Source organism: Podarcis filfolensis, assembly GCF_964270895.1.
Source record: "Podarcis filfolensis genome assembly, chromosome: 8".
NCBI lineage: Eukaryota > Metazoa > Chordata > Lepidosauria > Squamata > Lacertidae > Podarcis > Podarcis filfolensis.
This window is the reverse complement of record NC_139611.1, coordinates 28,698,858-28,724,256: the sequence shown is the minus strand read 5'-3', so window position 1 is coordinate 28,724,256 and position 25,399 is coordinate 28,698,858. Positions and strand designations below refer to the sequence as shown.

At 46.0% G+C, this 25,399-nt stretch overlaps 2 protein-coding genes and 1 long non-coding RNA gene across 5 annotated transcripts; 1 reads left to right on the top strand and 2 right to left on the bottom strand.

Moving 5' to 3' along the window:
- The first annotated feature begins 9 nt into the window (after positions 1-9).
- LOC310769642 lies at positions 10-7,186 on the top strand. 2 transcript variants are annotated; one of them, XR_014551770.1, is made up of 2 exons: positions 10-80; positions 6,348-7,186. It is a non-coding gene; the product is annotated as an uncharacterized lncRNA (long non-coding RNA). The 2 variants fall into 2 exon arrangements; XR_014551771.1 differs by lacking the exon at positions 10-80 and adding an exon at positions 3,319-3,370.
- LOC310769516 (E3 ubiquitin-protein ligase RNF186-like) lies at positions 3,962-6,351 on the bottom strand. The gene has a single exon (XM_083628968.1). It carries the CDS (start codon positions 5,032-5,034, stop codon positions 4,213-4,215), a length of 822 nt encoding a protein of 273 aa, XP_083485094.1. The 5' UTR covers positions 5,035-6,351; the 3' UTR covers positions 3,962-4,212.
- A 5,247-nt stretch (positions 7,187-12,433) lies between the features above and the next one.
- Positions 12,434-24,990, bottom strand: YBX1 (Y-box binding protein 1). 2 transcript variants are annotated; one of them, XM_083628888.1, is made up of 8 exons: positions 24,495-24,990; positions 21,804-21,867; positions 18,219-18,252; positions 15,528-15,617; positions 15,051-15,353; positions 14,523-14,605; positions 14,157-14,422; positions 12,434-12,808 (listed from the first exon to the last, which is right to left on the bottom strand). In XM_083628888.1, the coding sequence occupies exons 1-7, from the start codon at positions 24,757-24,759 to the stop codon at positions 14,188-14,190; spliced, it is 1,074 nt and encodes a 357-aa protein (XP_083485014.1). In that variant the 5' UTR covers positions 24,760-24,990; the 3' UTR covers positions 12,434-12,808; positions 14,157-14,187. The 2 variants fall into 2 exon arrangements, with proteins under 2 accessions (XP_083485014.1, XP_083485015.1); XM_083628889.1 differs by lacking the exon at positions 24,495-24,990 and adding an exon at positions 21,954-21,997 and having other exon boundaries at positions 21,804-21,920.
- Between the last annotated feature and the right edge of the window lie 409 nt (positions 24,991-25,399).

Here is a 25,399-nt window from a genome sequence, read left to right as displayed (position 1 = left end):
AATGAAGTGGGGGGGTCATAGAGAAATGGATTGCAGAGCGGTCATCTGACGCGTGGATCATAGAGAACAGGACCAGAGCGGTCACCTGGCCTGCGGGAAGCCCGTTGGGACCTTAAAAAGGGCATGTGTTTCATGAGTGGGATTTGCTTGCCGCTAGGTGATCCTTGTGGTGTCTTCCAACTCTACAATTCTATGATTCTATGATCAGATTCTTCCGGCATCCCTCGTGGAGCTCATACAGATACTTAGGCTGAGCTCTCAGCTTCTAACTGCTTTATGATCATCTAGCAGTTGGATCTCTGGCTAGCCAGAGATTATTTTACAAGCTACCTGGCTGTGATCTCCCTTGAAGCAATTGGAACCATTCATGCCACCCAGTGGCGTAGCGTGGGGGGTGCAGGGGGGCGGCCGCACCGGCCGCACCATCTTGGGGGGGGGGGCGCTCGCACATGCAGCTCTCTGCCCCTACCTGGCTCACTCACTCTAGGGGGCGCAAATTACTTGCCTTGCCCCGGGTGCTGACAACCCACGCTACGCCACTGATGCCACCTTGTCATCCAACTCTAAAAGCCAAGCCATCCTTTACCAGCTGGAATCATGTGTTGTTCCCGAATCAATCTTTTCTTCAGTTTATCACCCCGACCTCTGTACTTTATTTATTGCCTTGTTTTCTTATTAGCTCCTGCTGACGTTAATAGAATTTGCCCAGTTTCAGGATTAGTCCTTCTGGTTCTTTCCAGTCGATTTCTAGTTCTGGGTGTCTCAAAAGACAGAGGGAGATACGTGGAAGAAGGACACAGGGTCAGAATGAAAAGCAGTTGTAGAACAATATAGTGGGGGTGGTTTTAAGGTGCTGTAACCCACTATTTTCTTCCTTTTGAGACCCATGGCACATGTTCACCCCTGTGAGGGGCACCTACTCCAGTTGATTGAGACCAGGTAACCTCCAGACTAGATTATTGCCACGTCTTAGGTATGTGGCTCTTTTGAAGATCTCAGAAAAAATTAATTCAAAGTACAACTGCTAGGCTGCTAATTGGGGGAGTGGAGTGGACAAATGGATCACATCTCATCAGTCCTTTAACAACTGGACTGGCTGCTTACCTTTTTTTAATGAGCACAATTTCAAGGGGCTGCTGCTAATCTTTGAAAGCCTAAACAGCATAAGTCATACAATCTAACAAATCATCAATAAAATTATTATTTTTTATTATTTATTGAATTTATATACCACCCTATACACACCCACAGGTCTCAGGGCAGTTTACAGGATAAAATCAGAATATAAAACCACTAAGTACATAATCAAAATAAAAACAACCCAATAACTCACAATGTTAAAATGTTGTTCATATGAGTTGCAAGAGTTTCCTTCAGGATTCAGCTCTCTGCTCCCAGGGTCTCCAGAAGTTAAATATCTGAACAGGAAATTGGCATATGAACATAGCCTGCTGGATCGGGCCCATGGCCCATCTGGTCCAGCATCCTTTTTCCACAGTGGCCAACCAGACCAAGGAGAAGCCCTCACCAAGTGGCAGAAAGGGAGATTCAGCAGGGACTTTTGCTTGAGGAGAAACCCTTGCAGACTTCACCCCCACTCCCACCATGGAGGCAAGCAAGGGGCATTTCCCGGGCATCAAAGCATCTCCGGCTGCCCCTGTATGCACATGCACTCAGCAATAAGTTCCATCAAATTCAACGGGGCTTCTCCATATGTGGGTGGGTGTGGAGGTCTGGTGGCTTAGACCCAATTGCTTAGCCTCTGCCTTTGTCCTGGATTGTGACTGAGGTCAGCAAAAATCTGTCAATTTTTTCCCCTTGGTTTCTCATTTTTCCACTCTTAAATTCAGCACCCAACGTTTCTCAGTTTGCAAATTTAAAAATCTAGTCCTCATGAAAATTCAGCATTTTAGTGCCTATTTCTCCTGTATCCAATCTTGACTAATATACATATTTTTGCAAAACAATTTCCCCTTCTATAAAGGGTTGTATGCTATTATATTAATGTACACTTTACCCTAGCATGTGCATCTCTTGGCTGGAGAACTGCTTTGCAAAATTCAGAGAACTACACATTTCAGAGGACAGTGGTGCTTCACTGAGCATGTTTCAAAAGGTGCAAATTAAGATTGTTTCCCTTCTAAATGTGGACTGAATTGAATTCCTTCACCCCTAATTGTGGCCCTGATGTTTTCACATTGCACCAGCTGCAAGCCATAATGCACCTTATATATACTTCAATCAAAAATACCCACTTTAATAGCGTTTCCATGCACTCTGGCTTCTGTCACAGTGTTCCGTTGCACCAGAAGCAGTTTAGTCATGCTGGCCACATGACCCAGAAAGCTGTCTGTGGATAAACGCCGGCTCCCTCGGCCTGAAAGCGAGATGAGCGCCGCAACCCCATAGTCACCTTTGACTGGACTTAACCATCCAAGAGTCCTTTACCCTTTTTTTTTACCTTACTCATTTATTATTTCTTACTTACCTTTTACAAATACAGTACCTGTGGATTTAGGCATAGGAGAAAACAGACCAGATATGTATACTTTGTAGTTAAGCAAAGATATTAACATTTATTAAAGATTATTATTAATACTACATAATGAGATTATACTTGCTGGTAAGTAAATGTGGTTTAAACATCAGATGCAATATGTTATTGCCTGCCTTAAATAGATGTTACAACAATGCTGGTGTTGCCTTAAGAAGATGGCTAGGTGTCTGCTGCTGTTCCTTTTCAGCCAGGAATGGAAAATATTTGGCCCTCCAAATGTTTTTGGAATCCAACTCCCACAGCCCCAGCCAATATGGCCAGGGCTCAATGGAGTTGTAGTCCAGAGAGGTGCAGGTACTGCTATGCAATAACCAGGTACCATTCCCAACTCTACCTCCGTTAATTCAAATATGCTTGGAGTGCTTCACTTGAAGTCTAGTCAGGTTCACTTCCCCTGAGTTATCTGGCAGGAGTCTTCAGTCTGGCCAGGAGCTTCTTCAGATGACTTGCCTAACAGCTGATTCACTGGGCTCCATTCTTCCCCAAACCTATTACTGGAGACCCCCTCTCCTCTCTCACAGACCTTCCTGGCTTCAGGCTCCTCCGCTTCCCTTAAGTCCCTCGCTGAACTTCACAGCCCTCCTAGGACTGTTCAACTGACCTCCAAACAGCACTGATCCTGGCCTTATATTCCCTGCAGCTGGTAGCCCACAACCAATCAACTTGCTTCCAATGCACGTCTGAGCCCCCCATTGGCCTAAAGTCCCAATGGGCTTGAATGGAATGGCCGCCAGAAGACCAATCGTAGCTGACCACTTTGGGATGCTGTTGCTCTGCATACAAAAGCTGGAACCTGCCAGCACCATGGCAACGGTGAGCAACTGTGGCAGTTTAACTGCCATTTGAAAGGCTCCCAGCAGGCCTTGCGTACTAGCTATCCCCAGCCTAGTGCCCTCATTCTGGACTATCAGCCCCAGCCAGCACAGCACAGCTGAAGGGAGTTTGCAACCCAAACCATCTCACGCATCATGTGCCTGTTTTTAAGAACATAAGAAGGGACTGCTGGATCAGACCTATTTCACCCAGTGTCCTCTTCACATAGTAGCCAACCAGATGTCCATTAAGGGAAGCCTGCAAGGAGGGCATGAGTGTAATTCCCAGCAGCCTCTGGCAATGGAGGTGGAACACAGCCATTGGTAGTCTTAATCCTCCATGAATTTGGCTGGTGCTCTGTTATTGCTCATAAAATCCATATACCTGTACCTCTTAATTGTAAAAACAAACAAAGTGGTGTACAAAAAGAATAAAACAATAAGATTATCAGTCAAAAAGTTATAAACAGAACATCCAAAAATAAAATCACCAACGAGCTAAAAACAGATTAAAACACATTTCAACATTCTAGGTATCTGGGTAGACTTGTCTAATCAAAAATGTTTTTAGCAGGAGCTGAAAAGAGCTTGATGTCAATAGGCAGGGAGTTCCAAAGTGTAGGTTTTGCCATGCTAAATGATTTCTTACAAAGGTAAAACAAGTATTAGGTGGCACCTGTAACAATGCCAGTTCTGTAGATTGAAATGGTCGAGTGGGCTTACATGGAGTAAGGCGATCGCACGGGTCAAGTGGATCCAGGTTAAAGCCATCCATGTTGGTGACCATCCCTACCTCTTGTGGAAGAAGGTTCCATAGTTTAATAATTGCAGTGTGGGGAACTTTCAGGCGACAGAGGTGATGTGACTCGCTCTCATTCTCCAGGATGGGAGAGAACCACAGAGGCTGCTGCACCGCCACTTTGGGTTGAAGCAAAGCACCCCAGCTAAGACCAGCCCCAAGCCCATGGCGATGCAGATGGTCCACTTCAGCAGCCCCTGATCCAAGATGGGTAGAATGAGGGCCGCGAGCAGGGCTGAGAGCAGCAGAAGGAAGACCAGCCTCTTGGCAGCCACCCTGACATTATCGCTGCTGCTGCCGCCATCATCTGGGTTGACGTGGAAAGTGCCACGAGCCAGCGGCTTCCCTCTCCGAGCATCCAGAGGAAAGAGACCCTCTGCATTCCAGCCAGGGTTTGGCAAGGGCTCAGGAACGGCTTGCTCCTTATCGCGGAGGCTGCAGATAAGGCCCCCAAAGACGGAGGTGGCTTTTCGGCAGATGGGGCAAACAATTTCCCACGTCTTCCCGTCGTTCCTCAGGATAAGCTTCAGGCAGACGGCGCAGAAGACATGCTGGCAAGCCAGAAGTTTTGGCAGTCTGCTAAGACTGTACCGGTTAAAGCAGATGACACAGTCTGTGTCTGCGGCTGGGACTGCAGAGGAGCATCCAAGGTCCACTTTCTCTGCAGGGCTGTCTGGAGGAGTCGCTACCCAAAAGGCTGGAGGGAAAGAGTTGGGTGGGTTCGTATCCAGAGCTGGTTGATTTGGGGCACCTAGGCCAGGTCGTCGCACAGGAGAGGCTGGGCCCTCTGAGCCTGAAATTCCAACCATGCGTCCTACATCACCTGTATTTTGCATTTCTTCTTCAGGAGGATCTGTGTTTTGCATTCCTTCCGCTGTTTTCAGAGATTTACCCTGGTCTGTTCCTTCTTTAGCTCGCCCAGGAGAGGAACTTTCTCTTTCCAACAAGTATCTGCAGGGAGGAATGAGATCTTGCTGCGCTCATCTCTGGCTGCACAGTAACCACTGCACTTTCCATGATGCTTTACTGGTATTGATATGAGCGATTATTAGTGAGTTGGCTTTCAGCCATGCTGACGTCAGGAAAATAATGCTAAGAAGCGTGTTAATCAGTAACGCCACACAGCTCCCTGGGTTCCTGGTGCTTGGCAATAACACCAAATTATTCTGCCCTTGATTCTCCCAGTCATCAAAATATGTAATGTCCATATCAGTGGCCACCAATATTTTATTATTCTCTGAAGTGTAAGTGCTTTATGGCTCTTATCTAGCCTGCACACACAGGCATCATGATAGGCTGGATCCTATCGCACCCTCCAAGCTCCATAGCTGAGAAACAGTGGGGACACACAAACTACAAAGATTGCTTCCTCCTTGGCTCGTATCCGTGCTGGTTGGTGACCACTGGGCCTGGTGGGGCTGCCAAGGGAGCCTCTGGAAGCAGCGCCAGTTTGCTCTGGGCTCCACCCCACCACTTGCAAAGATACTGTGCATGCCTAAGGAATGCAGCAGTACGGATGCTTTCATCTGACTGGTCACAACCCTGTGAGGTAGGCTAGGCTGAGAGGCTCCACCTCCTAGATGTCTGGCATCCGCCCCCACTGGGGAGAAGGGTGAAGGGTAGGACCTACTGGCCACAGCCATGTTTGTGATGGACTTTGTTGTCCACTGCTGTGATTGGCCAGCAGATGAGATGGGCAGGGGGGAAAACCCCAAGTAGTCTTTGAATGATACAGAATTCATGCATGTATCAGGAGTGGGGTGGAGCATCCTGCTTGGGATGTTGGAGGGGGATCTCAGGGTCAAGGGCCAAATGTGACCTTCAGGCTTCTCTCTCTGGCCCTCAGGCCTCTCATCAGCCCACACACCCTCACCACCTTTCCTTAACATGGTCTGTGAGTCTTTTTGCCCATGTGCCCATGAACCCTGATAAGGCTTGCCTGGATGGCAAGTGTGTGCAGAAAGTAGCCTACCACATGGAAGTAAAATTTGTGTCCAGTGTTCTGGCCCCATTTTGTCTCTGGGCCTGCCCACCACTAGCGGGTGGCCTCAGAAGGTTGCCCAGAAAGGAATGTGATTCTCGGGCTGAAAATGGTTCTTTAGCCCAGCTTAAGCCACCCATTTCTCCCCCCCCCCTTCTCTCTCTCTCTCTCTCTCTCTCTCTCTCTCTCTCTCTCCAGCTGTTACCATGTGCCATTTTCACCTTGCTGGAGGACTTTCAAAACAGAGGCTCCTGACTGCTACTGTGCTTATCTCCGATGCGATATTTCTGCATGCAATTTTTTCCATTAATGTTTAAGCGAGACTAGTTGGCCGATGATAAAAAGCGCAGGGGATCAAATGGAAGTGTGAAGATCCCTGGGGCCGGGCGAGGGGTGGGGAAGTCCTGGTGTGGGGGAACAATCAACGTCACCTCCTTCGGGGACCTGCCTTTTCCCCCCTTCTGCAAAAGAGACCCAGGAGAATGGAGAGGCTCAAACTCTCCCTAGTTTCTCTCTCTGCCGTTTCTGTTTCCAAGCCAAATGAGAGAGCAGAATGAAATGAAGACATTGGTGCCAGTTTTGCCGCAAGTTTCTACCTCATCCTGTCTTCTGCAAGAAAGACACCCTGAGGTGACTGATGTCAGGGGTGGGCAAGCTTTTTCTATTGAGGACCACTTTGTTTTGGGGGTACTCTGTCTGGGTCCGCATGCTGGCAGCAGGATAGGCTGACGCCACCACTTGGCAGAGACTAGAGACTGAAGAACAAATCTATACACCCCACTTTTACTCTCTTTCTGCCACCCATTTTCCTCTCTCCTGCCACAGGTCTCTCGCTTAGTCTGCCATCCAGTGGTCACTTTGAGAATTACACAGCATTGATTGAAAGAACGAGGACTTTTTAAACTGAAATTGAGAAGTCACCTATTTTGAATCTCCAACCTTCTAAGGAACTTGGGGCATGGCCTTTTGTTTTTAATCTGATTTTCATTCTGTGTGTATATACAGCATCATTCCCCCCCTTAAAAGTCTGAAACATCTTAGCCATGTTTTCGTATCTTATTTAGAACCAATTAAGGACAATTAAGGGACGCGGGTGGTGCTGTGGGTTAAACCACAGAGCCTAGGACTTGCCGATCAGAAGGTCGGCGGTTTGAATCCCCATGACGGGGGGCCCTAGGCTCTGTGGTTTAACCCACAGCGCCACCCACATCCCTATGTACAGGGTAAAGGTAAAGGGACCCCTGACCATTAGGTCCAGTCGTGACTGACTCTGGGGTTGCGGCGGTCATCTCGCTTTATTGGCCGAGGGAGCAGGCGTACAGCTTCCGGGTCATGTGGCCAGCATGACTAAGCCGCTTCTGGCGAACCAGAGCAGCGCACGGAAACGCCGTTTACCTTGTACCTATTTATCTAATTGCACTTTGACGTGCTTTCGAACTGCTAGGTTGGCAGGAGCTGCGACCGAGCAACGGGAGCTCACCCCGTCACAGGGATTCGAACCACTGACCTTCTGATCGGCAAGTCCTAGGCTCTGTGGTTTAACCCACAGCGCCACCCGCGTCCCTATGTACAGGGTAGACCTTCACAAAACCCAGGCAAATCTTCCTGAACACCAGGGTGAACTTGGAGACTGCTCAAAACCCTCCACTGGGTGGGCACATGGGAAGAGGCCCTTTTTGCGGTGGCACAGAGGCTGTGGAGATAGATACTTCAGAGTCCACCTTTGCCCACCTTTCAGCAGGTGATAGAGACGCAATGGCTCTCATTGGGTCTTAGTTGACTGAGTTGATTTAGCCACTTATACCCGAATGGGATGTTTAATCCCATTAATACTGCAGCCGCTTGGGAGTATTTTTGAACAGAAAAGAGGGTTGTGAAAACAAGGCAGTAAATAGCACTGTTATTGTAGAGGACAACTATTCAAAATAACCTTGAAACGCAACAGACAAATCTGCTGGGAATGGAGCCAGCACTGTTGATGCCGACTAATCTACACATTCCTGAACTCTCAACAAAACATGGTTTGGCAGGATGGCGGGGGGGGGGGGAATTCCAGGTTAGGCAAACCATATATATATATATATATATATATATATATATATATATATATATATATATATATGTTGTGATACATATATGAAATCTTTACATAATGATTCATATACATTATATTTGTAAATTCACATTTTCACATTTCATTATGTACCAACATTTATCCATTTCTTATTTCTTGCCCTGTGTCTTCTCTCCACCTGTGCGTAACTTTATTATTGAGATTGTAATTTTGTATCTTAATAATTAAACATTAAATCTTATATATCTGCTTAGCTTAACTTAACTTAACTTTGTGAAATCAGTCTATACATATCAATAAATTCTTGTTGGAGCATCTTTTGGTCATGTGTTCTTATACACATTTCCATTCCTGTTTGCGATTTTGATTAGATTGCATTCTAATTGTTGCCGTCATTTTTGCTAATTCAATCATTTCAAAAAATGTATGTTGCCAATCTTTCAATGTTGGTACTTCTTCTGATTTCCAATTTTTTTGCAATCAATAACCTTGCAGCAGCTGTTGCATATAAAAAGATTCTCTTCATGTCTTTGGGGATGTCATTTGTTATAATTCCTAAAAAGAATGTTTCCGGCTTCTTACCAATTGTTGTTTTAAACATTTTTTTCAGTTCCTCATGTATATTTCCCCAATTTTTAAAAAATTTTATCACATCCCCGCCAGACAGGATATAAGGATCCCTTTGATACCTTACATCTCCAACACAGATTCGATGTTAGTTTAGCAATTTTAGCCAGTTTTACAGGGGTTAAGTAAAACATCTTCATAATGTTTTCTTTGATAGTAATGCATGCTAATGTTTGATTATTTGAATGTTGTTAGCCGCCCTGAGCCCGGCTTCGGCTGGGGAGGGCGGGATATAAATAAAATTTATTATAATTTATTATTATTATTATGCGGTGAAATTAATATCTGATTTCCAAAGATTTTTCCAATGATCTAATGAAATCGCGTATCCAAAATCCTGTCCCCACTTGATCATTACTTCCAATATAATATAAATCTTGCAAAGAAATCCAGAAGGAGGAAGCTGCTCACTTTATTACCCAACTTCAAAACGTTGTGATCTTTACCCCCAAAACTGGACTACTTGGGGAAAGGCTGCAGCTGAGCAACAGAGCATATGGTTTTTCATGCAGAGTCCAAAGTTCAATTCACTCACAGCGAAAGACTCCTGGCTGAAGCCCTGCAGAACGGCTGCCACTCCACTTGGAGACCCAAGGGATTTAACCAGAGATCTGCATGCAATGCAGATGCTCTACTACTGAGTTGTGGTCTTAAATGTTGCCAATAGTTTGAAGGTAGAAGGGCAGCTTGTCATGTTGAGGTCAGCTTTCCCTTGAAGTCTGGGTCTGACAGCACCTATCAAGACATCTCAAGACTAGTTAAATACACACCATATGAAATATGGGGCGGTTTCCATAATATAAGAACGTGCTGGATCCGGCCAGTGGCCCAACTAGTCCAGCACCCTGTTCTGACCAGAACACAATAACTCTTTCCCATTTTGTGGCTTCCAGTAGTTAACTGGTATTCAGAAGCCTGCAGCCTCTGACTGCGGAGCATAGCCATTGTACATTTCTGAACATAATTTGAAGTGTTGGTGCTGACCTTTAAAGTCCTATACAGCCTTGGCCCTACATACCTGAAAGAGCATCTCCACCCCCATCGTTCAGCCTGGACACTGAGGTCCTCCTCCGAGGGCCTTCTAGCAGTTCCCTCACTGTGAGAAGTGAAGTTACAGGGAACCAGGCAGAGGGCCTTCTCAGCTGTGGCACCCTCCCTGTGGAATGCCCTCCCATCAGATGTCCAGGAGATAAAGAACTATACAACTTTTAGAAGACATCTGAAGGCAGCCCTGTATCAGGAAGTTCCTAATGTTTGATGTTATATTATGCTTTTGTATGTGTTGGAAGCCGCCCAGAGTGGCTGTGGCAACCCAGCCAGATGAGCAGGGTTTAAATTTAAAAAATATTATATTATTATTATTATTAGTAGTAGTAGTCACAGATAGCATTATCCTCCATCAAATCAACAGAATCCTTCCTGGGCAGATTATCTAAATCCCTCTTTGCCTGACCACTTGCTGTCAAGCATCATGCCCACATCTCCCACTCCACATCTTTGCCCAGGATCCAGGCATGGCATTGTTAGTTCCAACCAATGTAGGGAGTCTCGCATTTCATTCATAAGCTGGAGGCCTTCTGCTAGGGACACGATATTCCCAGACCCATTATAACAAATTAAAATTCAGACCAAAGCACTTGCAAGTTGCTATGCAGAGTCCAATTCTGCTGCCATTTTCTGTGCACACACAAGAATCTTGGCTGATAAACTGCATTTATTCTGGGAAGGTGAGCTACTGAGGATCTGGCAAACATTGGTATCCTGCCCAGGCCCTCTACTGAAACAGAGAAAGGAATGCATGACCCCTGTGTGTTAGGGCTGGGGAACATGTAGTCCTCTGGTTGCTGCTGGAATCCAGCTCACTAGCCCCAGTCAGCACAGCCAATGCTCAGGACTAATGGGACTGGGGTCCAGCAACAGTTTGGAGGGCCACAGGCTAGTTAGTCATCCAAGTGACAAAGCCTCGCCCCAGCAAACACTCACTTTTGCCAGCGTTCAGCTCCCAGATTGATAGTAATTCACTCGTCTATTGACAGCTTTAATTAAAACCTGTCATTTTGTTTGCTCTCAAGAACATCCCATTTCTGAAAAGCTCTGCCATTTCCTTGGGGTGGGGGTAAGAACACTCCACAACCAGTTACTCTATATGTGCTTCTTTGCATTTGGTAAGAACAGGGCCTCTACCAGATGGACAGCAGCCTGTCTTCCATCAGAATAGAAAGGGTTCCCCCTAGCACAGTGATGGCCAAACTTGGCCCTCCAGCTGTTTTGGGACTACAATTCCCATCATCCCTAGCTAACACGACCAGTGGTCAGGGATGATGGGAATTGTAGTCCCAAAACAGCTGGAGGGCCAAGTTTGGCCATCACTGCCTAGCACATTTGAACATCATTTCCTCAAATCATTGCATTTAGGAAGGGCTTAGTCCCTGAACGTGAGAGCTTTGTAACATACACACAGGGTCTGAACAAGCAAGGTAACATTGGAAGTTGGGCAACTGGTAAATTTTCTAGCATTTTGGAATTTTTTTTAAAAAAAGAACCGTTCCACTGACAAAGTTCCTTTTTACAATTTGCAACAAAGCCTGGCTGATTGTGATGCTGTAGATTTTCAAGGGAAATTTATGAAATTAGTTTGTTTGGATGCAACATGTGGATTATAAACGAAAAAATTTGGGGGGAAAGGTATACAAAGCAATAGAAATTGGGGGGGGGGATTGCATTTCTAAATTTCCAAGATTCATTGGTAATGCTGTGCCATCTTCTTGGCTTGTCTGTCTGCTGGGCTTTTGCTGCTGCCTCCTCAAATAACCCCCTTTCCTCCCAACTCAGCATCAGCAGCCACAGGAGTTTCTTTCAGCTCCACATTAATAAAGATTGCTATCAAGGCATGAGATAAAGCAACCTCCTTCTCCAACTGCTGAATATGCATTTAAAGAAACCAGTTGATACTTTGTTAAGAGCTAGGGAAACTCTTCCAGAGTGCTAGAACTTATTGGAAAGTATGAGCCCTGCGTGAAAAAAGGCTATTTCCAAAATATCTACAATGACTCCACCCCCACCACAAGCCTACAATGTTTGCAGCCAGTGCTGAGCCTGCACAAACCAAATGATGGAGTATGTCAAAGGGAGGATAGCCTGCTTGAGGATTAAGAGAGTTGACAGTTTCCCAGTATAGGGAATCACCTCACATACCAACACCTGGATACAACAAAGATGTACCTGAAGCTGGCAAGTTTACACCAAGCCCAAGTCTTCAAGAAGTGAAAAGGCCTGGTTTAAGTATGTCCAAAAAGCCCCAACATCTCAAATTCCTTGTTAATTTGGCCCCATTTATCTGTGTTCTGATTTGTGGTGGCAGGTTCCACCCCAAAACACCCCCCCCATTTTTCAGAGCCTTTTGTATTAATACTCAACTAATCCTTTATTCCAGGTGGTTTAATTTCAGCACTATGTTTTACATCAGACTCACAACACATTAATGTCTGGGGTTTTGAGAAAACATGTCCTCCTCTGAGCTTCTGAAACCATTTATGTGGAGAGGGTGGGGAGGATCAGTTAAATCATAAACACAACACCAGGCAATTCTTAAGACCTTTATTAAGAGATGCTTGCAGTTTGACTTGAAAAAATCAGGTGTATATTTCATACAAATTAAAAATGAGGTTCTTAAAAATCCGAACTGACCAGATATGAAACAATTTAAAAACCTTTAAAGGTGTATTGAGAAAAAACAGGCCTTTAAAAAACATGTTTGTCGCTCCAAAAAGGAGACCACTTTAGGTAAAAATAATAAAAATCCCATGCTGCATAGATAATGCAGAGAGTTCGAGTTATCTGGTCAACAGCAAAAAGCAAGCACTTAAGGTCTTCAGTTCCAATTCTTCTGTTCATTTCTTATTGCTGGAATTTCATATTCTCTTTAAAATTTCATATTCTCTCTTCTTTGATGACTAAACTGTAAAGAGAAAAACAAGAAGTCGCCTTACCATACTGGGTAAAACCCAAACCCCACAAGAGTAGGTCCACAGATGGCCTCTGGGCTCCACTTACACACCACCACCACCACATAGTCCAAACTTCTCGGCTGCACAACCAAACCTAGGCATCATGCATAACACTCTTTGGACTACAATGGGGAACTTACAGGGTGGTATGCTCCTACAGCCCTTAAAGGAGACTGCCTGGGAACACAGTTCTAACCTATCCATCTTGCCAGGCTACTTTTCTATGTGCAGGATTTCTGTTCTAACTGGCGAAGAATGCAATCATGCCATTCACCACTTGAAGGCTATAGTGGTTCAATCCAGACTCAAGTTAATGGCCTTAACTGTGGAGTGACAGAAACTAGGGCTGTGATTCAGCCTCAGTCAGGACATGTGGTTTGGCAGCTCTCCAAGGGCCAGGATTCAGGAATCTTAACCCACTACTGACTGCTTCTTGGAAGCCTCATTTAGACTCAGTACCATCTAAACATGAACTCAAGAAAGTTGCTTGAAGGAAATCCTGTTAAAGCCTTTAGGATGAACTTCCAAGCATTTATTTCAAAGGGCTTGTGTAAGGATCATCTTGTAAGCCTTCCTAAAAAGACCACAAGCTGTCCAATGGGAGTGCCCCCAAGAGTTTCTTGGCTGATTTCCCATAAATTTTGTCTTTCCATGTTTGCCATCTAGAAAACTAGAGGGAAGGCCTGCAACTGTCTCCTGTTGCGAGTACCACAGAAGGATGCTGCTTGGCCTTGCCAATTCAAAACACTTCATCTCAGCTGTAGGACGTCCTTTCTGTGGTCTCTCACTCTTCCCAATTTCACCCAAAGTGACAATGAACATCTACCTGTCAAGGTGAAAACTGTTCTACATGTTGTAGACAAAAAATACGACTTTGCCTGACCGTACACACAGCTCTTCTAGTCTTCACAGCGCAGTGAGCCCCCTTCTGGGCTATTAACTTAACCTCTGCTTGACCAAGGTTTCTAAAAGACCAACTCAGATATTCACAATTTAGACTACATTGGACTCCTTTCACATGGCATCTTAAAACAGCTGGGGGATCACTACCACCCCAAGCCCCTTTTTGTTTTGCTTACTACCCAATGAACTCAAAATCTCATTTACACCTTTGTGTACTGTGGTTGGTCCTAAGGGCTTTCTTATAAGCTGCATTGTGTTTTTATCACCACCTCCAATTCATTTAGCAGGTTTCAAGCGCCTATCTAAGGGCAACTTCAACATTCCTCCCAGCTGCCTACTAAACAGGGCTCTGGACCCATTTTCCCTCTCTCCTGGTGGGAATTGCAGCCCACTTACCCGGATGATGGTAGAGATGGTAAGCCGGCGTTTACTCAGCCCCGCCCTGCTCGGCCTCGGGAGCGGACGTGTTCTCAGCTGATGGTTCGGCTGCCTTTGTCTCTTTGCCATCTTGTGGTTTAGGGTTTTCTGGGCGTCTGCGTCGGTAATTGAAGTTACGGCGGTACCGACGTTGAGGTGGCTGCTGACCCTGGGCCTCATCACCCTGGTTCTCTTTGTCTTCTTCATTGCCTTCCTCCCTGGGCTGTCGTTGGCGAGGAGGACCCCTGAAAAGTGCAGCAAAGCTGTGAGCATCTTACTCCCACTTCTAGGGGCAAAAGCATTTAAAGCCCTTGAGGGCGGGATATGCTCTCTGAGGGAACTCACCTGCGATAGCGTGGTCTGTAACCCCGATACACGTTCTGTCTGACAGGTCTGCCTTGTTCTCCTGCACCCTGGTTGTCAGCACCCTGGAAGATGGAAGAGGCGATAAAATGGATTGTGGTTTGCATTTAGGAAAAATCCCGCCCTAGGCAAACTGCAGTAAAAAAGCAATTCATTTTAATATGTAACGAATTCTGAATTTGACTCACACCAAGATTAAACTGATTTTTATTTTTTTTAGGGTCAACTCAGTTTAATAGAAATAAAGCTGTATTACTTGGCTTCACTGGGAGGAAAGAAAAATGCCAAAACGTTGTGACTTGCAGGAAGCACAGGTTTACCTGCTGGTTTGGCAGGTATAACTTAAGAATACAGAGACCACCTGAATTTCAATCAGGCCAGTGCACAAAAGGCATGTCTACTGGCTTCCGGCCTGGGTCAGTTCACTACTGGCAAAGAATTCCATTATTCAGGCTAGAGCTTCATGTTTTCAAACCTGGCTCACAAGAAATCTTTGTTAGTAAAAATTACCTCCACTATCTCGCCTTGCACAGGAGCATTGGAATACTGTGGCCGCCGGCCGTAGGGCCGACGCATGTAGTAAGGTGGATACCGCCTCCTGCGGTAGGGGCGGCGCTGTTGGGATTGGCCTTCCGGGAGGCTCTCTGACCCCTCGTTCTTTTCCCCACTCTCACTGTTTTGGTAATTTTGCTGGTAGTTGCGTGGAGGACCTCGACGCCGTGGATATCGTCTGTACTGGTTACGGTCTGCTGCATATTTACTGCCTTGCACTGGAACGCCACCAGGACCTGTAACGTTGGCTGCCTCTGCTCCCTAAAAATAGCCATCAAGAGACAACATGAGCAAGTGTCAGCTGTGCCAGCACAAGCACAGAGAAACCTCCCTGCTGCACCCCAGACAGAAGGAAGCTGCTGGCCTTCACTTGCTCAGCAGCTGAAATCCAAAGAGCAGGAAAGCCCCAGAGTCAGTTCAGGACAGTCACCTCACCTTTTCTCCTTCAACCACATCAAACTCCACAGTCTCTCCATCTCCTACACTGCGAAGGTACTTCCTGGGGTTATTCTTCTTTATAGCAGTCTGATGAAAAAACATTTCAGATTTAGACTTGTAGACATGTTGTGAACTCCCCTGAGATCTATGGGTGGTTCACAAATTTAATAAATAATAAATTTTAAAAATGCAAGTTTTCTAGATTAGTGATATACCCATGAAAGACCAACAGCAGATGTATATCCTGCAATATTGAACATATAGAAGGAGCCATCAAATGTGTGGTAGGTCCCCTCCCAGCAACCTGTCCAGGGTAACCTTGGGAGTAAGTATGTGCCACAAAGACTTTGCAGTCATGCCAGAGATGCATAGGAAGTACCTTCTGATTTACTACGTCCCTTCTAGCCCTAATTTTCTATGCCAAAGACATTAACAAGAAAAAAAATTAACTGGTGTTTCCTTCCAGAAGTCCATGTAATTCAGGGCAATCAGTGTAAAAACTCACATGAGTGTCATGAGCTAGTCTTTCTCTAACTAACAGAACAAATTCTGTCTTTTTGAGTGGCAGAAGCTTTAATTCTCAGCCACTCATGTGATCACACTCTATTAAACTGACCTTCATAGTTTTGCTTACCAAACACTTTTCAGTGTCAATAGTAACAGCTGCACTAGGAGCAAAGTTAAATAGTGCTGACAACATATTCCTGGTACCCTGCTTCTGAGTAAGCAAGCACCACTAACCCCATTTGCAACTAACAACCCTAATGTCCAATTCTTAAGAAACAGAACTACACCAGGGGAAAGAACAAGTTGTTTCTCATAGGGCTTTCATCCATTTACGGTAGGCCTCCCAGCAAGGAAGCCATCAGACAACCCAGGGAAGGGAAATTTATCACAAATGGAAATGTATCCCAAATAGGAATCAAAGAATCACAGAATTATATAGCTGGAAGGGATGCCAAGGGTCATCAAGTCCAACCCCTGCAAAGGACCTTCCTTAATCAGACACCAGAGAATGATACATACTTTTTGAAACTGAATTAAGAGTCCTTGAATTGAGAATAAGACATTTGTCTTTAGCTCCTTCCATTCCTCCTAAATGAAAACTGAGCACTAAATCATATTAATTTAACAACTGAATCAAAGCCAAAAATTAGTTACTGCCTCCCAGCCACTCTCATCAAGTTCAAAATGTTCCTCCCGAGCTTTTCTGAGGGAAAGGCCAGTACGGAAAGCAATTGATTGGCTGCTGCTATTGGAAGGGCTCTGTGCACCTCCAGCAGTGATGACCGTCCCCCGACTGCTGGTCTTTCCCATGAAAAGGTTTAGCAAGGAAGAGATGAAGGCACCCTGAGCGCCTTTCAGCAGCTAGCTCTAACTCTCCCCTACCAAACATTCCTGCTTCATAGCAGGAAATGTTGGCGTTTGCTGGGGCTTTGCTGATTTGGAACCCACAGCCTTCCTCTGTGTGGGGAGAGCCATAAAAGCACTGGGGCAATCTCTGCCCAGCTTCAAAGCTGGGAGGGTGGCTCTCTGCTGAACAATGGATGGCCTCACACTCGCTACTACAGCTAGAGCAGGGGTCACCAACCTAAGGCCCATGGGCAGGAAATCGCGTCTGTGCATGCGCAGATGCCGAAAATCATGTCTGCACAGACACCGAAAATCATGTGTTAACAATTGCAGGCTCACGCAATCTGGCCCACGGAGAGATCTCCACGGGACTGATCCGGCCCAAACAAGATAAACCTTGCCGACCCCTGAGTTAGAGGAAACCTGTGCAGTGGGCAATGTTTCCTTCTCTTTTATCACTCTGCTTTGCCCCACCCCCAGAAAAATATTCATATTTGACAAATTATCACCCTGGTTCTTTGTTTACAAAGAAAAGTATCCTTAAGGAGAAGGATTCACCTAACTGGTCCTGAGAAGACCAGAAGAAGGGGATTGTTCCATCTGGCAAACTGAAAAGCATTGGCTGAAAAGAACAGCTGCTGCAGTGCTACACTGAATTCTTCCCAATGTGTCTGGCAAGGGTACCCAAGCAGCACCATTAATTTTTCAAGTGGAGACCAGGTCATACAAATGACAGCCACTGGTGTACAGGAAAAAGCAGGAGTCCCCAAAAAGGTTGGCACCCAACCAATGTGAAGTCCCCAAAAGCCTGTGGGTGCAAGGATAGATGATAAGAACAAGAATACTTTTGCTATTTTTTTTAAAAAAACCTTAACGGTACCTAATAACCCAATTAGACAGAACAAAAAGCAGATATAAGCCATTGTGTGACTTGTGGGACGCAAAAGCAAAGGTAAGGTAGCAAAGGGATAAAGACCAGCTGAGGACAAGCAGGACATGGGTGGGCTGCAGGGAAGTCCTGACCACTTGGGCACTGCAGGCAAAGAACAGAGGGAAGAAAACCACAATGAAGAGAGAAGGGGCATGAGATGCCAGGTAGGCAAACAGGCACAGTGTGTTGAGCATTCATAGGCTCTTAAGATTGGGTTTTGGCTACCTTATGTCAACTGGTTTCCCCTATAAAAATTCCACACTTCATAACTTCAGTTCTGAGGCAACACTGACTTCTCCCAAGAGCAACAGAACTGATACTTTTCCACCCCTTTCAGCTAATGCACAAAGTGTATCATTTCATCAAAATCCAGCATATCTTGTTGTACAAGGAAACAGTCTCACCTGGTGGACAAACACATCTTCCTTGGTGTCATTCCTGTAAAACAAGGAGTTTCATATTCAGAAAACATGACACAAAAACCCAGCATTTTCCAGGAAGGAGTGGCACTCAATTTTGGACAGAGGCCAGCCTGTAGCATTGGGGGACTGCCAAGGAACAACACATATCACTCCCCACTCCACACCCATGATTTCTTGTGCTAAAAATACTGGGAGTGTATTAACTTGGAAGTTTCGTATTTCTTTTTGCGGACTCTTGCAATTCTGGCTACAATGATCAAGCAGGTGTAAGTTGAAAGTTTGCCAAAATGCCTTTTTGGACAAATGACAGACCTTTCCTGCAGAAACGTTTTCATTAATATTTGATTTACAAACACTCTCACACCGGAACACAAACATTAAAGGAATATTCCAATATATGCCTTATTATTCTATTCTATTTTTATTTCCTAATCAGGGATTATTCTACTTTCTCAGTAGAGATTAAAAGAAGAACAAATAAAAGCATGTAGGGTTTCTACATGTCTCAAAGCACCAAGTATAGTCATCAACCCTTCCCCTATCCCACAGTCACAGAGCTGTACAGGAGGGATTACAGGATGTAAACACAGTCACTGCCAGAAGACTTTCCTGCCACACTATTGCAACAGCAGAATGAGCTAGGTGGAGTTTATGACTGGACACGGGTGGGGCTACAAGTAGGACAAAGATTTTCAAGCGTGATGTGGATAAATACAATGACTTTGTACAGAGAGTGATTTCTGATCAGGTGTTTCAACTACACAAGGAAGTTACATGCCAACATTAATTCATAGAATTACAGAATTGTAGAGTTGGAAGGGACACCAATGATCCTGTAGACCAACTACCAGCAATGGGGAATTACAACTAAAACATCCTTGACAGATGCTTAAAAACCTCCAATGAAGGAAAGTCCACCACCTTCTGAGGAAGTCTGTTCCACTGTCAAACAACTCTTCCTAATGTTTAGTTGGAAACTCCTTTCTTGTAACTTGAACCTATTGTTTCCAATCCTACCCTCTGGAGCAGAAGGAAACAAGCCTGCTCCATTTTCCATGTGACAGCCCTTTAGAAATCTGAAGATTGCTATAACTCCTCTCTTTACCAGGCTAAACACACCCAACTCCCTCAACTATTCCCCATAAGGCTTTGTTTCTAGACCCTGGATCATCTCAGTTGCCCTACTCCATACATGTTCCAGCTTGTCAATATCCTTATTAAATTACAGTACCCAGAACTGGACATAGTATTCCAGGTGGGTCTGACCAAGGCAGAATAGAGCAGTACTAGGACTTCCCTTGATCTGGACGTTGGGCATCTACTGATGCAGCCTAGAAAAGAACCTGCTTTTTTTTTCTTTCTTTTTTTTTGCTGCTACATCACATTGCTAATTCATGTTAAGACCCCTAGATCCTTTTCATAAGTGGCTGGGTATAAATAATAAATTATTATTACTATTATAAAAAATATAAAACGCTGTTGGAAAGCCAGGAGACCCCCCATCGTATATTTGTGCACCTACTTATTCCTTCCTAAGTGCAGAACATTACATTAGTTCCTACTGAAATTCTTTTTTTTGTTTTTGCCCAGTTTTCCAGTTTCATAACCCTGATTCTATCTTCTGCAGTATTAGCTACCCTTCCCAGTTTGGTGTCATCTGCAAATTTGATGAGCATCCCCTCAATACCTTTATCCATATTGTTTATGAAGATGTTGAGCAATACTAGTCCCAGGACAGAACCCTGTGGCACCCCCCTTTTTACAGGATAATGAGGAACCATTCGTGAGCACTCATTTGGTTTGGCCTGTCAACCAGGAGCTGTCTCATTTCAACTGCCATTTCCTGAAATATCTCATAGCGCCTTTAAGACCTGTGCATGTACCCTTTTGCCACACTGCACATGTAATATCACGGCCCTGCCAAGTCATATTCAGAAGTACATGACTGATGGAGCCTATCTCAATATCTACCAAGGCCCATTTCAGTCCTACCTACTAAGACCCTCAACTGATTGGCCTGAGGTAAACCAGACCCACCTGTATAGAGGCCAAACATACTAGAATAACCACTGTTTCATAAATGACTGCTATTGAAACACTACAAAAGTGCTGCCAGCTGTAGTGATGAGGAGAAATGTCCCCAAAGAGGCAGCAACAGCCGCCCTGCCTTTGCACTTAATTGCAGCCATGCCATAAGAAAAAGCGAGAGGAAAACTAATCAAATTCCATATAAACTGAAGTCACACTAATCTAAGGCCTTAATATAGATCAATGCCATTCACAAGACAGATTTACATATGGCAGGCAATGCAGCAGGGCACCTACACGTCTCAAAGTGGACAATCTGCCAGAAGGTACATGTATGGCAGAGGTGGAGGAACCATTTAAGCTTTTTATTGTTTTTTAATTACCTACATGCTTTTCATTTGCCATGTACTTTAGAGAAGCCCCTGGGGCATTTCTCTGGCTTAGGCATAATGACCAGGAAGCTAATTAACATAGTTTACTCACACCTGCTTTGAAAAACAACCCAAGGTAGACCCAACCCAAGGCAGACAGCTAGCAGCACTTTATTTTAAGTGTGTATGTTATACACACACTCTGTAAGAACATCTGTAGATAAAAATCTACTACCCTGTATGACCAGGGGGTTTGGTTTGCTGTGTGCTCCTTTGGCCAATGTTCAGAGGCAAATTAGCAGGAACTGTAAGTATTATTGCTGTGGACAGTCCTCACCAGCCTTTATAGATCTTTGGACTTGCCTTTTCACTCTCATTTCTCATTTCCTTATTGAGACTGAGGGACCCCAAAATGAACAAAACCACCACATGGTATTTTACTAGCCTTCAGCCAAGGAGTATAATCATTTCCTAAATCTGGCCGTCTCTTGTACAGTATGCATGTTGAGTCATGCTCAGTTTAGTTCTAGCACTCTCTAGAAGTTCTGCTGTCTCAACTGCTCTCTCTCATAGTTCACCTCCCTTTTTATACTTCTTGGCTCACATTTGATTTATTATGCCGTCTTCCTCTAATTTACACGTTGGAAGAACAGAGGTTACGAAGAACTGCCAAGGCAACATATTAAAGAAGCCATCTGTGAGTAAACATTTATGTCTGCACATACAGATACTAAACCAGTGGTGGCCAAACTTGGCCCTCCAGCTGTTTTTGGACTGCAACTCCCATCATCCCTCGCCAACAGGACCAGGTCAGGGATGATGGGAACTGTAATCCCAAAACAGCTGGAGAGCCAAGTTTGGCCACCACAGTACTAAACCAATCCACTGAGATGTACAGCAAAGAAGCTGAAGCAGAGTGGAATGGGTATCATTAAGTCCTGTGCACAAATCTACCTCAGCCTTCATCCATCTGCTTTTGAACTACAAATCTCATCAACCCCAGCCAGCATGGTGCCATGATAGGAGTTTTAATCCAAACAGCTGGAGGGCATCAAGCTGGGAAAGCCTGATCTAGCTTGATACTCAGAGGACAGCTTTAGAGTGAAAAGGCACATTTCACTAGCCTAAATCAGCTTTCAAAAAATGATCACATCCAGCCCCTTCTCACCTGTTGATGAAGCCATAGCCGTTCCTTACGTTGAACCATTTCACTGTCCCCAAAACCTTCGTTGCTACAAAAAAGAAAGAGTGACTGCAAGTTAAGATGTATGCTCCCCCTGCCCTCCTCTCTCTCTCTCTCTCTCTCTCTCTCACACACACACACACACACACACTATGAGGGGCCATTCAAAAAAGTCTGAGCCACATATAGATGTTCATCACTGGACTGCAGCATTATGGCTGCTGCTCTCATTACCAAAAGATGAACTTTCCTGATGCCATGGGTCACACGTGAGTAAAGAAGCTTGTTGCCTTAGTCATAAGTTCAGTTTTGTGGCCTCAGGGAAGGTACCCTCAACCCTCTCACCTGCAACAAGGGATCTTTATTGAGACAATTTTGTACTGCATTTGCACACACATATAGTGCAGTTACATGTGTGTGTGTGTGTACACACTATATATGTGTGCTTATAATTAAAAACTAATTTATAATTAAAATATAGAATTTATAATTAAAATATGATGTATTTCAATCTATTTGAAAACATGAAAGGAAATTAAGACAAGACATCGTCAATATTAAAAAAACTTCACAAAACATGCAGCCCGTTCCTATATATTCACTATACTATACCCATTCAATAAGGTAGATGTATGACTGCAGCTTTCAGATTTTTTTAAGAAAGATATATATAATTTAAACAAACTTTAACAGTTTTTTTAAAGGTTTTAAGTTGCAGGAATGAAACTTCAAAACTGACTCCAATGGGCCTTGTGACATCCCGAAGTCCTGAATCAAGGGATGAGCAATCAAATCATGTGCACATTTCTGAAAATTTGCCAACTAGCCCCCAAAAATAACAGCAGCAAAGCAGAGCCTGGCCTGCTCTTGTGCATTGAAAAGCCATTTGATATGTGGAAAACAGATGCATATTTTCACAAGGAAAGGAGCATGATCCACCCGCACACCAAATGGCTATTTAAAAATGGACAAATAAAGGGGAAGGGGAGACTCAAAAGATGGCAACCTGCTAATGGACAGTGGCATGGGAAATGCTACTGTCATTGGTGGTTTTTGTGTAAAAAGAAAAAAAATGAATGTAGCTGAGCACATACTTTAGCATGCAAAAGGTCAAAGAATTAATCTCAAGCATCTACAGCTAGGGTAGGAAAAGACTCCTTTCTGAAACCAGGCAGAGCTGCTATCAGTCAGATGATTAATATTGAGCTCAGTGTAATTCAGTATAAGACAGTTCTTCCTACCCACACTTCAATGGCAAAACACACCTTTTGAAGCTGGAAGGTCTCATGTTCAAACTCCTGCATCTCCAGGTAAGGCTGGGAACATCTACTGCCCCAAACCCTGGAGACCTGCTGCCAGTCAGTGTAATCCATTCTGAACTACATGACCCAAAAGTCTGACATGGCAAGAGGCAGCTTACTATATCCCTATAACCCTCAACCTGAATCTACTCCCAATCCCTGATTAAGGTAATTTTTTTAAATATTAAAACTGGCACTCCAGTAAATAAAACAAGCAAGTTAATTAAAACTTGCAGTAATAAACTATCAATTAGTTATATACACAAGCACACTCTCTCCCCTCAACTGTCACACTGTGGTAACCATTCCAGCAGTGGGAAAACTGAGAAGCAGAGTTCACTCAATCTTGCTCTGCTGTGACAGGCCAGTGGCACCATGCCTCCTCTCCCCTCAACTGTCACCTAGGGGCAGCCATTCCATTAGGCTGCCCCAGTGGGAAGAACAGGAAGCAGGGCTCATTCCACTAGCTTTGCTGGAGGCCCAGCTTCCTCAAACACATCTTGCCCCGGAACTGGTGCCTAAATTTAGAAATTTTTCCCCCTTCCCTTGTGTATCATGTTTTTTTAAAACTGTAAGCCTGCGGGGCAGGGACTGCCTTGATTTGATTGTATGTAAGCAGCTCTGGAAGTCTTTTTGGCCCAAGAGCATGGTATAAAAATGTACCAAAAATTCAGCTACATGAAACATCACAGCTACTGCTCAGTTAAGAATTTGCGGCTAATAGCATCAATAACCGGGATTAATGGAGAGCAGGGAGGGGGGCTCCCCCACTGCAATCACACAAAGGCTGCGCGCGTGGCGGACATCTTGCGCCGTCTTCTCGGCCACGCCCCCTCCCACACGCACGCACGAGCCGCTTGCCTTCCCTTTCCCCACCAACATTGTTTCCGCGCAGGCGCGCTAAGGAGAGGGAGCGCGAGGCAAGGCGCCTCAACGGCCGGGGCACGCGCTCGGACCTGAAGGGAGATGGGGGGAGTCTTATTAGAATATGAGGAACTAGGGGAGGAATAAAAAGCCTCAACGCGGCCAGCCAATCCAGGAGGGGAGAACGGCACGGAGGCGGAGACAAGGAAAGGCACGAGCGCGAGCAACCAGCCCACCCTCAGCCAATCACCGAGGCGGGAAATGGAACGTGAGTGAGGAGTCGGGAGGAGGGAGAGTAGGGGATAAAAAGCGCGCGCGGGAGAGGAAGGGGGACAGAAGCCCACGGAGCTAGCCCAGTCTGTCAGTCGCTCAGCCGCGCCCCCGTTAGCACACGCGCGCGCGCCCGCAGGCCCCGCCCACCCTCCCCTCCTCTTTCGCTCCCTCTTTCCCCCGCCCGTCGTCCCTCACACGCTCCTTCCCTCCCTCTTTTTTTCCGAGCCCCCAGCCTCACCGATGACCTTCTTGTCCCCGCCGGCGGGGGGCGCCGCCGAGCCCAGGCCGCCGCCGTTGGATCCGTTGCCGCCGCCACCGCCTCCTCCGCTACCACCGCCGTTCCCGGGCTTGGCGTCCGGGGCGACGACGATGGCGGTTGTGGGGGACGGGGGTGTGGGCGCCGCCAGGGGGGCCGCCGCAGGCGCCGCCGCCGCTGGTAGAGAGGCGGCTGTGGCTGTGGCGGCTGCGGCGGTGGGCGACTGGGTCTCGGCCTCGCTGCTCATGGCGGCGCCGGTGTCTGTCGGCGGACGGTGGTGGTGACTGGCTTTCGCAGCAGCTGCAGCAGCGCCGCCTCCCGCGCGGTGTTGATGGTGACTCGGGGGCCGGCCGTTGGCGGGGGGGGGGCTGCTCCCTTGCTCCGGGCTTGCTGGGCTCCGCTCTCCGCTCCCGATACCGATCGAACTGGCCACAATGGCGGCGCGCACTCGCTAGCCACCCCGCAGGCGCCGCCCACCGTGCGGCGCCTATTGGGCGCCGGATTCCGTCAGTCAGTTGCCGCGCGAAGCGATTGGGGTGTCGAGGCGCGCCTGAACGTTCGGGCCTATTACATTGGCCTCGGGAGCCCGTCTGTCAGAAGCTGCGCGCGGCCATTGGCTGGGCTCCAGTCCTCTTTTCCTCCCTCCTCCTCTGAGAAAAGAGTAGATAGGTTGTAACACGCGCTTGCTTGCCTCGCAGAGTCTGCCAGTCGATGGGTTTCGGGTGGTGATTGGGCGAGAGCGCTCCCTTTTCCTGCCCCTCCCTTTTGGGGAAGGCACAGTCAGGAAGTGCCCTTTCCTAACCCTACATGGGGACCATGTGGCCGAGGGAACCTAGGTCCCCTTGCCTTGTGGGGCCGCTGCCGCCCTTCCCCGTTCAGGGCCTATA

Coding starts and splice junctions, on each gene's coding strand:
- YBX1 (XM_083628888.1), bottom strand. CDS start 24,759: ATGAGCAGCGAGGCCGAGACCCAGTCGCCCACCGCCGCAGCCGCCACA. Junction 18,253..21,803: donor GGCTATGGCTTCATCAACAG/GTGAGAAGGGGC, acceptor CTTGTTTTACAG/GAATGACACCAAGGAAGATG. Junction 14,606..15,050: donor TGCAAGGCGAGATAGTGGAG/GTAATTTTTACT, acceptor TCCATCTTCCAG/GGTGCTGACAACCAGGGTGC.
- LOC310769516 (XM_083628968.1), bottom strand. CDS start 5,034: ATGCAAAACACAGATCCTCCTGAAGAAGAAATGCAAAATACAGGTGAT.